At 36.1% G+C, this 17,068-nt stretch overlaps 1 protein-coding gene across 5 annotated transcripts in view; it reads left to right on the plus strand.

The window, feature by feature from the left end:
• Positions 1–17,068, plus strand: part of SCAPER (S-phase cyclin A associated protein in the ER) — a 440,234-nt gene that overhangs the window by 177,878 nt on the left and 245,288 nt on the right. For all 5 annotated transcript variants that reach the window (XM_058542151.1, XM_058542150.1, XM_058542152.1 and 2 more), the window contains one exon: positions 2,061–2,197. In XM_058542151.1, the coding sequence (XP_058398134.1) occupies positions 2,061–2,197 (137 nt within the window). The remainder of the gene's footprint in view (positions 1–2,060; positions 2,198–17,068) is intronic.

The raw sequence follows: 17,068 nt of genomic DNA on the forward strand, positions 1-17,068 counted from the left end.
GCACAGTACCAGACACAGAAACATCAGTGAGCAAAACAGACAAAGTCATTGCCCTCATGAAACTTGTATTCTAGTGCAGGAGATTGCAAATGAATATTTGTTGTTAGGCAAGTCCTATGAATAATAAAGAGATGGCAAATAATAGAGGGTTTTACTTAAGATTGGATGTTCATTTTAGCTGAGACCGTGCAAATATCCGGGAGAAGAATATTCTTGGCTAAGGGAACAACATATATAGAGTCCTGAAGCAGTAACATTTCTGATGAATGTGAGGTATAACAACATCCACTCCTCTGTGGATGGAGCAGAGTGAACAAAGGAGAGAGTAGTGTAAGATGAGATCAGAGAGGTCAATGATATAGGGCTTAGTAGGCCATGTTCAGGACTTTGGACTTTACCATAAGTCTGATAAGAAGGCAAGATTTTGATAAAAGGAGTGATATGATGTGATTTATCTTTTAAAAAATCACTGGCTGCTTTTATAAAGAAAAGACTTGGGAATCAAATTAGAAGCTGGGAGACCAGTTAAGAGGCTATTGCAGTAATACACGTGAGAGCTAATGATGCCTTAGACTAGGTGATGGTGGTGGGGAAAGTGATTGGATTTGGGATGAATTTTGGGATATATTTGAAAGTAGAGCTGATAGGATTTGCTGATGTATTGGATACGAGCAATTGTGCAAATGATGGTACCATTTAGTGAAATGGAAACACTCTGAGAAGAGCAACTTAATGTACATGGAAAGTGTAAGAGTTTTGTTGTGGACTGTTATTTTGGAAATGCTTATGGTGGAAATACTCTACCTAAGTGGAGATTTTCAGGAGACAGTTTGATATAGGAGTGGAGTTCAGGGAAGAGGTCAGGGCTAGAGAGATAAATTTGGGAGTTGCCTGTGTGTAAATAGTATTTCAAGTCACTTTACTTGATGAGTGAGTTTGAACAGAGAAAAGGGAAGATCTGAGGATAGCTCTGGGACACTTCAACATTTACCAGTCAAGAAGAGAAAAAGGATCCAGTAAAGAAGACTTAGAAGGTGCAACTGATGAGTTAGGATGACAATGTGATGTCTGGAATCCTAATGAAAAAAGTGTCAAGGAGGAGGAAGTGATTGCCAGGGGTAAGGGTGTTGGAAGTTTGAGGAGAGGGTCTAAAATAATTTCTAGGAAGGAGAGTATGGATAAAATAGTCTAAGATTGCTTGATTGCCTGGCAATACTAGAGACCATTTGAGATGTTGTGTCATAAATTTGAAGTGAGAGTAGTCAGCATGGTTTGTAATTGTAGCTACATTAATCTGCTCAGGTATGGGCACAGAGTAGGGACAGAGTTGGATTTAGGGTTGGGATTTTGCCATGCAAGTATGAAAGAAGAAGAGGGGGCAAGGGAGTTGTGTACATGCAAGGGAGTGATTATAGTCATGGGCCATAAAATCTAAGATGAATAAGAAGAGAAGTGGGGCCAAACTCTGTGTGCTCCAGCCAGACCAAATCTCTGTTGCCAATAACCACCTTCCACTTTCTCATCTCTGCCTGTGTTTTCTGGGATGCCCATTTTCATTCTCCTTCCTGCCACCTTTCCCAACGCCTAGCCCAAACAAACACATACATACTTTGGTATCCATGTGCTTCAATTCATTCCATCCTTCAAGGGATAACAGACATGGTACTTCCTTCTTGAAATCTTTCTTCCTCACCCCCAGTGAACTTGTTTCCTCTTTTGACCAGAACTTTAACTCTCTAATTGGCACTTATTGCTTGGTGTTACAGATTTGTGAATATATTTTACCTCTCCTACTACACTGTGTGGTTGCAAGGGACCGGGATAAGTCCTTGTATCCTTAGCATTTAGCACAATTCAGTGTGCAGCAAAGATTTGACGAGTCAATGAAAATCTCAAGTAAAACAATTTCTTCGGTATTTTCCAAAGCAATTGTGGAAACCAGTATTTCATAGAGATTACTTTTAGTTTCATCTATATAATCTTTTATACTCACTGTGGTCTGTAGCAATGCTGTTATTTTTTAATCATCATCATCATTATTTTATTTATTTATCTTGCAGGAGCATCTTTCCTTAAAGAAATATATTATTGACATTGTGGTTGAAAGTGCAGCTCCACCAGAGCCTTTGAAAGATGGAGAAGAACGGCAAAAAAATAAAAAAAAAGCCAAAAAGATAAAAGCCCGGATGAACTCCAGGTACCATCAATATCCTTAAAAACAAAGCAAAACAAAAGAAAAACTCTTAGTGATGTATCCTTTTTAATGTAAGACCAAGGAAGACCCTCTGCCCCCAAAAAGTTTAAAGTTGTTTGCTTCAAGAAAGCCTTGAAATAACACTGATGAGCCTAATTTATAGCCACTTTCTTTGATTGAGAAGGAAAACTACATATCGATCTAAAGCCCTTGCTTTCACCTGTTAAGAGCTCTTCTTGTAATTGGATGCCAGAGCCCTGCCAAACTTGTGCCTCCTCCAGCATACAATAGTATATGTAAGTATGTGTAAACCAAGCCTATTTTTCTTTCCAACTATTGATTTTTAAATGAAGTATCAAAGAAAATCAATAGCAATCAACAAATAGAAGTCTGCTGGCTATAGTGTCAAATCCCATGACTAGGCTTAATCAATTTGGTTGCCTGTCACAACAAGAAAAAAATTCAAGAAATGTCTTGAAATGGAAAGTGAGTTGTCAGACCTGTAGTTTATCATCTGCCTCCAAAGTGATATCTGAGGATCACACAACTGTGTAGTAGTACATCACTACCTCACAAGCTTTGAGCATTGTCTGATGACTGATGAGTCTTGTTTGAGGACTCAAATGTAGTTCCTCCTTGTTAGACAGTTCTTTGCTGTTCGAGGAAAGATGGTCTGAATATGTTGTTATACCTTTATTCCCAAGTGTCTCGAAAGATGGAGAAGCTTGATCCAGAATTAGAAATATAGGTCTAGAATAATGGTGAATGATGGTTATCTATCTATGGTTTCCAATTTCAGATTATAATCAAAGAAGGTGTCCATTTCATCTTACAGAATCAGTGAAAACTTCAGTGTACTCATTCAAGCAAAGAATAGAAAAGGCTTTTTTAATTGTATTTTTTGAGGTCTCTCCAAGTTTTTAAAAATAGTTTCGCAGTGTACTTCAGAGCATTACTAACCTTCATTACTAGTTTGTACTACGAACTTGCTGAACTCCTGACACTGAAATGCTATAGAGCCCGTTCTTTGGACCTCTTTTTTTCTCTGTGTACACGTTCCTTTGGTGAGCTCACTCAGTCCTGTGGTTTTAAATATCCTCTACTTGCCAGTGACTACCAATTTTATATCTTCAATTTTACCCAAACTTAGTATGTCCAAAACAAGCTCCTGCTCTCTCCTCTGCCCCCTCACCCCCAAAACAACCTCTCGTGGTCCCATAGTCTTCTCTGTCTCAGTAAACAGGTACTATTCTAGTTGTGTATGCCAAAACCCTTGAAGTTATCCTTGATCTTTCTCTTTCTCCTATACCTCACATCCAGTCCAACTCCAAATGATGTTAGCTTTGCTTTAAAATATATTCAGAACTTGACTACCTCTCTCTAACTTCACTGCTTCCCTCCTGGACCAAGCCTCCATTACCTGGATTATTGCAGTATCCCTCTGTCTAGTCTCTGTTTCCTCGCTTGCCTCCTTGCAGTGTATTCTACACACTCTAGCCAGAGGGAGCCTGTTCAAGTATAAGTCAGATCATGTCACTTCTCTTCTCAGAACCTCAGGGCATTTTTACCACTCTGTGGTCAGAGATGATACTGTGTATAATTTCAATTCCTTTAAATGTATTGGGATTTGTTTTATTCCTAGCATCGGGTCTATTTGGGTCAATGTTGCATGTTTACTTGAAAAGCATGTGTATTTTGCTTGTGTTAGTGTAATTTCTGTAATGTCAATTAGGTCTAGTTGGTTGATAGTGTTGTTAAAATCTTCTATATTGTATCTCTAATATTGTCTATTTCATATTGTATCAGTTATGTAAAGAAGAATATTAACATTTCCAACTGTAATTATGGATTTATCTATTTTTTACTTCATTTTTTCCAGTTTTGCTTCAAATTTTGAAGCTTTATTGCTAGAAATATACAAATTGAGTATTATTTTATCTTTTTGACAAATTGATTCCATTAACATTATAAAGTGTCCTTCTTTATATCTGGTAATATTTGTTATGCTGAAGTCTACTTTGTCTGATATTAACATCACCATTTCCACTTAGTATTTTCATGATAAATCTTTTTCCATTCTTTTTGTTTTAAACTTATAACTGTTTCTTTATATATTTTTGTGCGTTTCTTTATATATTTTTGTGCATCTCTTATAAGTGTTGCATGTTTGAGTCTTCCTTTTTTTTTTTTTGGTGAGGAAGATTGGCCCTGAGCTAACGTCTGTGCCGGTCTTCTCTATTTTGTATGTGGGACATTGCCACAGCATGGCTTGAGCAGTGTGTAGATCCACAACCAGGATCTGAACCTGTGAACCCCAGACCACCAAAGCAGAGTGCGTGAACTTAACCACTACACCGGCAGGCTGTCCTGAGTCTTCCTTTTTTATCCATCTGACAGTTATTGTCTGTTATTTGCAATTTTTAATCAGTTTACATTCAATGAAATTATTGTTGGGGTGGCTTTAAGTATACTGTCTCACTGTTGTCTATTCATCTGTTGTTTGTTCCTTTTTTGTTCCTTTCCTGCCTTTTGGATTGAGTATCTTTTAGTATTCCATTTTATATCCTTTATTGATTCATTATCTCTACCACTTTTTAATTTTTAGTGTTTGCTCAGTTTGAAATATGCATCCTTAAACTATCACAGCATACCTTCAGACAGTAGTAATACTATTTCAATTTATAATTTTAGAACCTTACAATAGTAGACTTCCATTTTCCCCTCTCCTGTCTTTTTTGTAATTGTTGTCATATACTTTACTTCTACTTATGCTACAAATTCTGCAAGATATTATTTTAATTTTTGCTTTAATTATTCAGTTATCTTTTAAGTAATTTATGAAACCATTTCCTGTGCTCTTCATTTCTTCACATAGTTCTGAGTTTCCATTTGGTATCATTTTTCTTTACCTGAATTACTTCAACATTTTTTTGCAGGTCTGCTGGCAATAGATTTTCTTATCGTTTGTTTGCCTGAAAATGTCTATTTGACCTTCATTTTTATTTTTTTTTTAATTTTTTGTTTATTGCAGTAACATTGGTTTATAACATTGTAAAAATTTCAGATTGACCTTCATTTTTTAATGATATTTTTGATCGATGTTGAATTCTGTGATGACAGTTTTTTTCTTTTAGCACTTGAAAATTTTCTTCTGTTATCTTATGCTTGATTAAAAGGCAGCACACATTCTTATCCTGTTTTACTATATGTAAAATTTCTTTTTCTCTTTGGCTGCTTTTTATATGTATTTTTTCATATGATAGTTTCAAGTAATTTCATTATAATATGCCTTGGTATGGTTTTCTTTGTGTTTTTTCCTGCTTGATATTCATTAAGCTTCTTGAATCTGTGTGTTTATTTGTTCCCATAAATTTAGAAAAATTTTGGCCACTGTTTCTTGAAAAAAATTTTTTTTCTGTGCCAGCTATTTCTTTTTCTTTTCTGAGATTCCAGTTGCACTTAAAAAGAGGGTTTGATGTTGTTCCATAGGTCAGCCGTTTTTTCTCACTGCTTCAATTTGGATAGTTCTGTTGTCCTATGTTATCTTTTCTTCTGCTGTATCTCATCTGCTATTAAAATCATCCAGTGAATTTTTCATTTCGTGTGTTACATTTTACATCTCCATGAGTTCCTTTTTGGTTTTTTTTATAGTTTCAATTTATCTATTTATAATTCCTATTTGTTCTTTTATTGTGTTTATGTTTTCCTTCACTTTCTTTAACATATTTACGAGTTTATTTGAAGTCCATCGTATTTGTCATTTTTCTCTCTGGTTTTTCAACTGATTTTTCTCCTGAGTATATTTCCTGCTACTTATGCCTAGTAATTTTGTTATTACTATTTTAATTTTTATCCATTTATTGGACAGTATGAATGCTACATTGTTGTCTGTCTGGATTTTGTTGTTTTCTTTAACAGATTGTGGAATTTTATTCTGTCATGCAGACGTTTTTACTTGTCTAGGTTTTAAGGTTTGTTAGGTGGGTCTAGAGTAACCTTTAATTCTAGAGCTAGATGGGCCATACTCCTAAAGTTTGGCCTTTGTGAAGTCTCTACTGAATGACTAGAGTGTTCACTAGGTATTCTCTAATATAGCATTTGAAACTCAAATTGTCACTCAGCTTTATGCAAGCTCTTTAGTTGTTCAGCTTACAGTTCCTTGGTAGGTGCTCTTTCCCCAGCTGTGGGGAGTCTTCTCATGCTCATTCATAGATTAATATGGCCAAAGACTTAAGAGGATCTCTGAAGATTTCTGGACCTCCTCTGCACACAGCTCTCTGTTACTCTGCCCCAGAAATTCCACTGTCTTCTTGTCCCAGAGAAACTTACATCCTCTGTTTTGGTTGCCTCTCCCCCCTCCCCATATATAGCTGTTTGGAAAGGGCCTTTGGGCAGAAAGATGAGGTGATCCTGGGGTTTACTTACTTTGTTTCCTTTTTCTCAGGGATTATTATCAGGCTACCAGTTGTCCATACATGAAAAACAGTGATTTCATATAGTACTTTAGGAATTTTTGTAGTTTATAACAGAAGGGCCAGTATGATACCAGTTAATCTGTCATGACTGGAAGCAAAAATTGTCAAGGCCTTAACTGAAATGAACATTCCCTTTCCCTAATGTTATTTTTGCTGTAGTACTTACCATCATATAAAGTACGATATATTTTAATTGTTTACTTGTTTACACATTGTCTTTCTCCCACTAGAATATAAATTTCTTGAGAATTTTGTCTCTACTGCTGGCACCTAGTAGGTTTTCAACATATATTTGTTAAAGAATTAGATCATATTGGATTGTGAGCTTCGTGATTCATATCACTGGGATTTCTTTGGCTTTTTAAAAAGGGAGAAAAGAACTATGAGTATTACTGTCATAAATCAGAGTTCAGGCTCAAGAAATGATGATCTGTTCCAGGTTTCATGGTACAGGTAGTGAAGATAGGCTCTAGGCACCTGACTCAAGATGACTTAAAACCAGAGATACTTGGTCTTTCTCTAGCCAGTGGGATGTGAGACACAGTTTAATGGCAAAGCCAGAATTAGCAGGTGGTTTAAACTGTGGGTATGTGTTTTAAAACTAATTAGTAGGATTCTATATGACCTATACATGAATGAAGAACTTTGAGAGTGCATGTATGTGGTTCCTTGAAAGTTTTGACATTTAGGCAGATTTGTTCTGCAAGAGGAGTCCATAGGAGTCAGAGCTTTGGTTGCCTCTGGAATTTAGGTGGAAAGGATCCATAATTTGGCAGAGAGGACTAAGAGAAACAAGAAGGGCAGTAAAGCTCTAATCACTAGACTGAGTTTTAGGACAGAGGATGAAGAGATTAAGCAAGAAACTAGATTTGTGGAACAGATTGTCATTGAGCTGGAGTTTGAGTGGAGGTAGGAATGGGGGAAAAGAGAGAACTGCTGGTTAGAGCAACATTTGAATCCATAGGTTTTCACTGTATATAGCCAGACCTGTGTCTGCAGTATTGGCAGCTAGGATATCACCTTCAATGTCCAGTGCTAATCACTAAGCTAACAGAATCCATATCTCTGAGAATAATTGATTGTCAGGAAGATAGATGGAAATTGGGCATGGAGAGAAATGGGACTATGAGGAGTGAGTGTGTATCTATATCTAAAGATATAGATATGTATACGTATAAATGAATATATGAGAAATGAAAGTGAATAGCTACCTGGTGTGTGTGTGTGTGTGTGTAGATATATCTATATAGATATAAATTTAGATATAGCTACACACACACAGAGTCTGTCTTGAATTTGTATTGGTCTGATAATTGAACAGAGTTAAGCCTTGGTTCAGAATTGACCAGTGAGCCTAACCATGGAGATGGAGACCTAAGTTGAGCAGAAGAGAGGCAGGGGAAAGAGATAAGGGCTAACAACTATTACAGGATTCTGATTTAGACCTTTAAGGTGAAACCTAATGTTAAATCTATTTTTAAATCTGTTTTTAACACTGATTTACGCATCCTTTCTGTGTCTTCACTATTTACTTTGTGGTTTTAAGGATTCATTCAACATATATTTGAATATCTGTATTATCATCATAAAAAAGTGAATAGAACATAATTTCTACCCTTGTGAAGTTTATAAGGTATTACATTGTATTATTTACAGTGTTTCATAGAGGTAAATTATGTATATAAATAACCCTTACAGAATGTCCAAAGTAGAAGAAGAAAGGTACAAATAACTATTAGGTGAATTCTAGGGAAAATAAACTTAGTTATGACTGGGGTTTAGTCAGTGAAGACTATTTATAATAATGATGATAATAAAAATAAATACATAGAAACAAAATATGGCTTATGTTATATTAAGCTCTTATTATGCCCTAGATACTGTTTTAAGACAGGGAGTACCCATTATGAGCAAGAAGAAAACAGTCTATGAGTGTTCATTGTGTTGGTATTCATAAGAGCAAAAACTTGGATAACAGTTTGGATAGCCAGTAATAAGGAGATGATCAATACAGTATAGTACATGATGTTTTCAGAAGAATAAGTAACCTGGGCATGTGCTTATGATACGTAATGTTGAAATGAATAAATCATAAATTGTATTATAAAGTTTTTAAAAATTCATGTACTGTATATAGAGAGAAAAGCTAAAAGAAAACACAAAAGTATGGTTTTGTGTGTTTTTTTGTTTGTTTTGTTGTGTTGGTTTTTTTTTTTTTTTTTTTTTGGTGAGGAAGGTTAGCCCTGAGCTAACATCTGATGCCAATCCTCCTCTCTTTGCTGAGGAAGATCTGCCCTGGGCTAACATCCGTGCCCATCGTCCTCTACTTTATCTGTGGGACGCCTGCCACAGTGTGGCTTGGTAAGTGGTGTGAAGGTCCACACCCAGGATGCAAACCTGCGAACTCCGGGCTGCCAAAGCGGAGGGCGCTAACCTAACCACTACGCCGTCGGGCCGGCCCCTGTGTGTGTATTTTGACAATAGGAATTAGAAAATGTTTTTCTTCTATTTTTATATGTTTGCATAGTTTCTTTAATGGAGCTGTGTTGCTTTTGTAACAAAAAAATAAAGCAGAGCAAAGCAATTATGAAAGTTTTAAAGTAGGTATGTCTTCAAATACCCATAAGCAGTTTAGGTTTTTTCTGGGGCCTATATGGAACCTTTGAAACTTTTTTGGGCAGGAATTGTTAGGCTCTGATAACATGTAATTTGACTCATACTGTATCTACTAAAGCAGTTCTCAGACTTTTTGGTTTCTACATTCGTAAAAATTATTGAGGACTCTAAACAACTTTTGTTTATCTGGATTGTACTTATTAATATTTATCATATTAGAAATTAAAGCTGAGAAAATCTTAAAATATTTATTAAATCATTTAAAAATAATAACAAAACAATTACTTGTTCACATGAATAACATATTTTTTTATGAAAAATAACTATTTTCCAAAACAAAACAATTTAGTGGGGAGAGTCACATTATTTTACATTTTTGCAAATTTCCTTAATGCCTGGCTTAATAAAGAGAGCTGGATTCTCGTATCTGCTTTCGTGTTGTAATATCACATGCCAGGTAGCCTCAGCTCCTTTGTATGCTTTTAAGAGAATGAGAATGAAAAAGTTTTGACCTTGTGTACCTCTGAAAGACTCTCTGAGACTCCCTGGGGTCAGACTATACTCTAAAAACTACTGGCCTACTACATAAGAAAAAAACACAATGAGTGATAACCAATCTTACTGCTACTTTGTTAATATGTTTCAAATCATGAAACAGGACAGTGATTTTTCAAACTGTAGTCCTTAGACCCCTTACATCAGAATCACTTGAGATCTTTTTTAAAAGGTAGATTCCTGGGCTTCAGCCTGTTAATTCTGATTCACTTGGTTTTAGGTGAGGAATCTGCATTTTAACAAACTCGCTCAACTGCTGTTAATATACCTACCATTTGATACCCATTGTTTGTAGGAATTTAGAATCATGGAATCTTAGAGCTAGAAAAGACCTTAAGAATTTAACTAGTTCTATTCCCTTCTCTTACAAATGGGGAAAGCTTAAGCTCACAAAATATAATGACTTTCTAAAAGCCACACTTATAGTAAACAAACTTCCTCACATACAATAATTAGACAGTGATTCAGTAAGGACCAAAATTAAATGTCAAAGTGTTTGTCACAGACATGTGGTGGAGGAGATGGATAGGAGAAAGAAATCTGAGATAGATTATGTGGATGTTACTGAAACAGGTTCGTTTTTGTCCATCGCCCGGAAAGCTAAACACCGAGACAACGAGATTGCAGCAGAGAGAGGGTTTTAATCACAAGGCAGCCAAGTGAGGAAATGGGAGAACAAGTCTCAAATCTGCCTCACTGAAAATGGGGACTCAGGGATATTTATGGAGTAGGGGGGCCAAGGGGTCCGAAATGTGGAGATAGATCATTGGAGGTCAGGAGAGGTGAGGTAATTGATGAGCTGCGCAAGCATAGTCAGACTTCATGCCTCTTCATAGGACGCATGTTCACAAATTGGTGGTGTTAGCATGATCTGAGGGTGGAGTTTTTAGCCTCTTGATGTCAAAAGGTCACTTAACGGACATCTGTGCAGGCCCAATTGATGGATTCGTGGTCTCAATTGTCCTGAAGTGGACAAGGGGTTCTAATTCTTGAAATACAGCTCAAACACCCATTACCATGGTGACCCAGGCACCAGGGAGATGTTATCTATAGGAACCTGGTAGGAGTTAGATAGCATATTGCCTAAACGGCACAGTTAACAATGGGTGGGTAAACAACTAAAAGCTATAATCGGTAATTGCAAAAAGGAAATAAAAAACTTTAGTTACTAGCTACTTAATCATCAATGGCTGTTTATTGGTTTCACGGATGCTTATGTGGGAGAGGGAGACAGGAAGAAATTGATGGTGACCCCATGCTGGTATCCTTGACTTAAAAAAGGGTCACCCATAAAATAGATGGAAATTTTGCCGTTTGTGACAACGTGGATAGACCTTTAGGGTATTATACTAAGTGAAAGAAGTCAGACAAAAAGACAAATACTGTATGATCTCACTTATATGTGGAATCTAAAAAAGCTGAACTTATAGAAACAGAGAGTAGAATGGTGGTTGCCAGGGGCTCAGGGGTGGGGGAAGTGGGGAGATGTTGGTCAAAGGGTACAAACTTAACAGTTACGAGATGAAGAAGTTTTGGGGATCTAATATACAGGTTGGTGACTATAGTTAGCAATATTGTTACTGTACAGAATTGCGGTTTTCTGCCCAATGTACATAAACAAGCCAATTAATTAGGATATCAGCCTTTGGGAAAAGAGATCAGTTTTATTCTGCGAGATCCATCTGCAGAGAGAACGAGGGTGTGTGTGCCCTCAGATCTGTCTCCCCAATTCAGGATTTGTGGTAAAATTTAAGAGATTGGGAGAACAGGCTGGCATAACAGAAATGCTGGTGGGTTAGATTTTGATTGGTGGGCTTCAAGCATTTATGGTAAAGTTTTAAACATTCGTGACAGAGTTCTAAACATTTATGATGAGGTTCTAAACTTTTATGATAGGTTTCTAAACATTTTTGATGAGGTGGGGAAGGAATTTTAACACCAGATCTTCCTGAATGAGGGACCCTTCACTTCTGATAAGAGTCTGACTTTCAAGTTCCGGTCATGTCCCAGTGCTTGGGTTCTATGAGATGGAGGATCTTTGGTTCCTTGATCATTTCAGGTCACAATTTCTTCTTTGCGCATGCCCTGGCTTCATGACTGCAGATTTTCTGAAAGGCAATTTTTAATCACTCTGTTGATAAGAGATGGAGTCACTTGAACTGGCCCTGGAGGGCCCGCCGTTACAATAGTATATTATAGACTTGATAAGTTGCTGAGAAAGTAGTTCTTAAATGTTTTCACCACACAAAATGATAATTATGTGAGGTGGTGGAGGTGTTAGCTAACCTTATTGTGGTAATCATTTTGCAGTATATACCTGTATCAAATCATCACGTTGTACACCTTAAACTTACACCATGCTGTATGTCAATTATATCTCACTGAAGTTGGGGGAAAAAAAAGAAATAGGGGCACAGATTGGGATAATTTGGCCGAGGCTACCGTGAGTGGGTTTGAGCTCTCCAAGGGATATCCCAGAGGAACTGGTAGACAGTGTTCCCATGTGTAAGCCTGTACTTATCCTTTGTAATTGAAATGTGTTTTTGTAAAAGTAATAATTTCCTCCTATTCCTTGCCTTCTGCATTAGTGTATGCAGGTATTAATCAAGCTATACTGCCACCTGGCAGTAATATCCTAACTGGTGAAATGTCTCAAAAAAAATCTCAAGAAAAAGAGTCTCAGAATGTCTCAGAAGTGGAATATGCAAATCCAAATTTATAAAATGCAGGTGATGATGTTAAAGAATTTAAAATTGATTAGGTAGAATAGGGTCAAATTACAGAGAGCCTTGAATGCTAGTTAGCTGATTGACTAGATCTTTTTGGAAAGGAGCCGCCATAGATAGATATCCAAGGGAAATTAGTGATTTGGGAAGATTTGTCACCTGTGCTGTGCTGATAGGATTAAAAGGTTGAGAACTTGAGTGAATAGGAGATTATTTTTACCTAATCCAGGCATGTGGTGATAGGGCCTACATTACAGTATACTGTAGGATAAATTAAGAGGAAAGAAAGTAATCAACTATTTTAATATAATATTAATATTTTTGGTGCTATATTATTTGAAAAAAGAAAATGAAGAATAGAAAACAACTTTGAATTCAGTCCAAGGTACTATTTGAGAAATGAAGTGAAGTGGATGTACGGTGGTAAGAATGAGTTTGGTTTTAAAGATATAGAGGACAAGGTGAAAGTTGAACTTCTAATTATGTATTTAGCATTCATCATTATAATATTAAAATTGCAACAGTGAGAGTACATAACAGTTGTTAAATGGATATTAAAGGAGATGAGAACTTGAAAAAGGCAGTGATAGTGAGCTGTAAAATATAGTGGCAGGAAGGTCAAGGAGAATGAATACAGAGAGAAAGCCGTCAGGGGCCGGCCCCGTGGCTTAGCAGTTAAGTGCGCGCGCTCCGCTACTGGCGGCCTGGGTTCGGATCCCAGGTGCGCACGGACACACTGCTTCTCCGGCCATGCTGAGGCCGTGTCCCACATACAGCAACTAGAAGGATGTGCAACTATGAAATACAACTATCTACTGGGGCTTTGGAGGAAAAAAAGGAGGAGGATTGGCAATAGATGTTAGCTCAGAGCCGGTCTTCCTCAGCAAAAAGAGGAGGATTAGCATGGATGTTAGCTCAGGGCTGATCTTCCTCACAAAAAAAAAAACAAAAACCATCATATTTGGTACTAACAGAGATCATTGGTGACTTTCAAGAAAGCATTTTTAATGGTGTAGCATGTTTATATAATAAGCATAATTCTGTATTTGTTTTTCCATTGCTGCCCTTCTGTTCCTTGAATATACCTTAATTTGTTGGCACTTGATGTTCCCTGTACCCAGTCTGAGCTGTCCCCAGATTTCCCTAGGACTAGCTCCTTTGCATCATTCAGGTTTCTGCTTAAAGACTTACTTCTCAAGGACATTGCTTCATTATGCTCTCTGTAAATCCCACAACTCCTCAACACATGTACATATATTCAGTCACTTTATATTATCCTGTTTTCTTCATAGTATCTCTTATTCTCAGCTATTACCTTATTAGTTTATTTCCCCTACTGTAAACTCTCATATAAGAACAGTTACCTTGTTGACCTTTTTATATACTATGTGTTTAATGCTTAGAATAATTTTTGACGCGTTGTAGATACTCAGTAAATATTTGAATTAATGAATAAATGAAAAAATAAATATATAGAAGCTATCTAAAGAAGAAATAATAGTATTAAATCAGATTTCATTTAGTTTTCTGTGAAATTAAAGTGATTTGGTTATTTTAAAAATTGGCAAGATTAAAAATGAAGAATGGGACACAGGAAATTTAATTCTAAGCAAAACTTTATTTCTGTAATAATGTTTGTATTGTTTGTATATCTCTGTAATAATACTTATTATCTAAGATATCACTTAGGTTATAAATAGAAAAACTTTTGTCTCATGTTCTGAAAGACATTTCAGACTGCATTTAACATATAAACCTGTGGGCCGGCCCGGTGGCTTAGCGGTTATGTGCGCGCGCTCTGCTACTGGCAGCCCGGGTGCAGACCCCGGGCGCGCACCTACGCACCGCTTCTCCGGCCATGCTGAGGCCGTGTCCCACATACAGCAACTAGAAGGATGTGCAGCTATGACATACAACTATCTACTGGGGCTTTGGGGAAGAAAAAAAGGAGAAGGATTGGCAATAGATGTTAGCTCAGAGCCAGTCTTCCTCAGCAAAAAGAGGAGGATTAGCACGGATATTAGCTCAGGGCTGATCTCCCTCACAAAAAAACAAAACAAAACAAAACATATAAACCTGTGACATATTTTATAAATATCCAAAATAGTATACTATTGGGTCCTAAAATATCCAGTAATGGGGGTGAGAAATTGAATAATTTGGTTTAGAGTCTGTTTCGGTCAGCTCCTTTTCTTAGAACAAACAGCTAGCTTTCAGTTGAGTGGAACTCAAGATTTACTTTTGGAAAGGAGAGATAAAAAACCTAATTATTAGCTTAGACCTTGAGCTATTGCAAGGAAAAAGACAAATCTTTATGTTTCAGTTATACTTTTCATGAACTTTCTACTAGTTTTAAATTGCTATTGAATAAGCCTTCCCAGTGCCTAAATTATGTTGTGTATAATGAGGCTACCTTGAAATATGTGGGAAAAGTAATATCAGTAATCTTTTAGAATAATTATTATTAAAAGCCATAAATGGAATGTGAAGGGAAATTTAGAATAGGTTAGAAGATAGATACTTCAATAAGAAATGTGGATAATCAAGAAATCAATTATAATTGTCTTTGATGTCTGCATATTTACATGTGAATATAGATTTTATTTGTCTGGGCCCTTATAAGATTTCAAGGGTAAAGAGAACTAACTTTTATTTGGTTTTTCTCTAGGCGAATATTTTTCAACCATTTCCTCATTGATTCCTTATAATAATTCTGGGAGGTTAAGATTATCCTGCTTATTTTAGATTTGACAAAACTGTAACTCAAAGAAGTGACCTGACTAAGGCTTTGTAGCTATCAGGTGGTAGAGTCAAATTCAGTTTTGTCTGTCTCTAATGTCCGTGTTCCATGACACCATGTCGTTCTTCATTTAGACAAAGTAATTTAAAAAGTAACAATGATGAGATGATGGTTATGAAGATGGTCACTCAAGAGAGGTCGTCCATTTCCCTTGTCTGATTCTTCCTTGCCTAACTCGCAAGTTTTATCATGCCGCATCTTTGTTTTAATTCCAATTGGTGTTACCAAACAGCAAAATGTTGTTCTGTGCTGGAAGATAATTACTTTGATCCCCAAAGCTGCCTTTTCTAGTTCCTGCTGGGTAACCAAATATCCAAAGTCTTGTTTATGTTGGGAGAGTTTTTAGTTAAACAAGAATTTGAAAGGAAAGGTGTCCTTAGACAATTTCAGTATAGGTTTGATTCAATTCTGTTAAAAGTAGAATTCCAGTATGTGATCAGTTTCTTTATTCTAACATATAAAATGTCTCTCTCTGGCAAAAGAGCCCTGTTTTTCTTCCTCTTTACCCTTCCTTCCTGTTTTCAAAAACAAAATGGGTGTTTCCTATTAGACTTCGGCTCTAAATACCCTGAGTTTGAGTTTGAATCCATCTATGTCATACAACCTTGAACAAGCTTCTTAACTTCTCAGTACCTCAGTTTTCTCATCTGTAAGATGGTTAACTAACTCATAACTTTATTCTGAGGATTAAATCAAGTTAATTCATGTAAAGTGCTCATAGTAAATGGTATATAAGAATTTAGAATGACACTAGGAATATTTTTAAAGGATATAGCCAAATACATAAATGTCCCTAATTTAAGAATAAGAAATAACCTAATAATTTGTCATTAATATAGTTTATAGGCTTGAAGAAAAATCCCAGTTTGGGTTTATTGGAATGCTGGGTTGGTTGAACATTTAAAAATGAATCAGTATAATTTTTACCATATTAATACAATAAGGAGAAAAATCCTGATTGCCTCAATGGATCTAGAAAAAGCAGTATATTCATTCAAGAGAAAACCTGTTGCAGAATAAGACTATTGAGGGAAATATCTGGGATTTGATGAGGTATCAACCAAACCCTTAGAGAAAATATCATACTTAGTCATGAACTATTGAAAGCATTCTCATTCAAGAATAGAGAAGGATACATCTGCCACTGATCACTTCTGTTTGATATTGTACTGGAGATTATATTCAGTTCAGGAAAATATAAGGATCAGAAAGGGAGAAACAAAACAGTCATTATTTATGGTTGTTAAGACTCCTGGTTGAGTAAAACTGATTCAGATAAAGGAAAAAAGCATAGAAGATTTGATCAATAAATGAAATTATAGGAAAAAAAAAGAGATGACCTTACTGAACAGAAACCATAAAATAAAATGGCAAGCAATAACAAAAAAAGATAAATTGGATTACATCAAAATTCAAAATGTGCTTGAAAAGATACCATCAAGTGACAAGACAACATACAGTGTAAGAGAAGATATTTGCAAATCATATTGCTAATAGAGGAGTTATATCCAGAATATATAAAGAACTCTTATAGCTCGCTAATAAAAAGACAAATGGCCCAGTAATAAATGGGCAAAGGATCTGGGTAGACATTTCTCCAGCAGGATATACAAATGGCCAATATAACCATGAAAAGATGCTCAACATCATTAGTCATCAGGGAAATGCAAATCAAATCCATAATGAGATTCTACTTCATGAC

This window comes from Diceros bicornis, chromosome 5 (genome assembly GCF_020826845.1).
Source record: "Diceros bicornis minor isolate mBicDic1 chromosome 5, mDicBic1.mat.cur, whole genome shotgun sequence".
In the NCBI taxonomy this organism is placed as follows: Eukaryota; Metazoa; Chordata; class Mammalia; order Perissodactyla; family Rhinocerotidae; genus Diceros; species Diceros bicornis.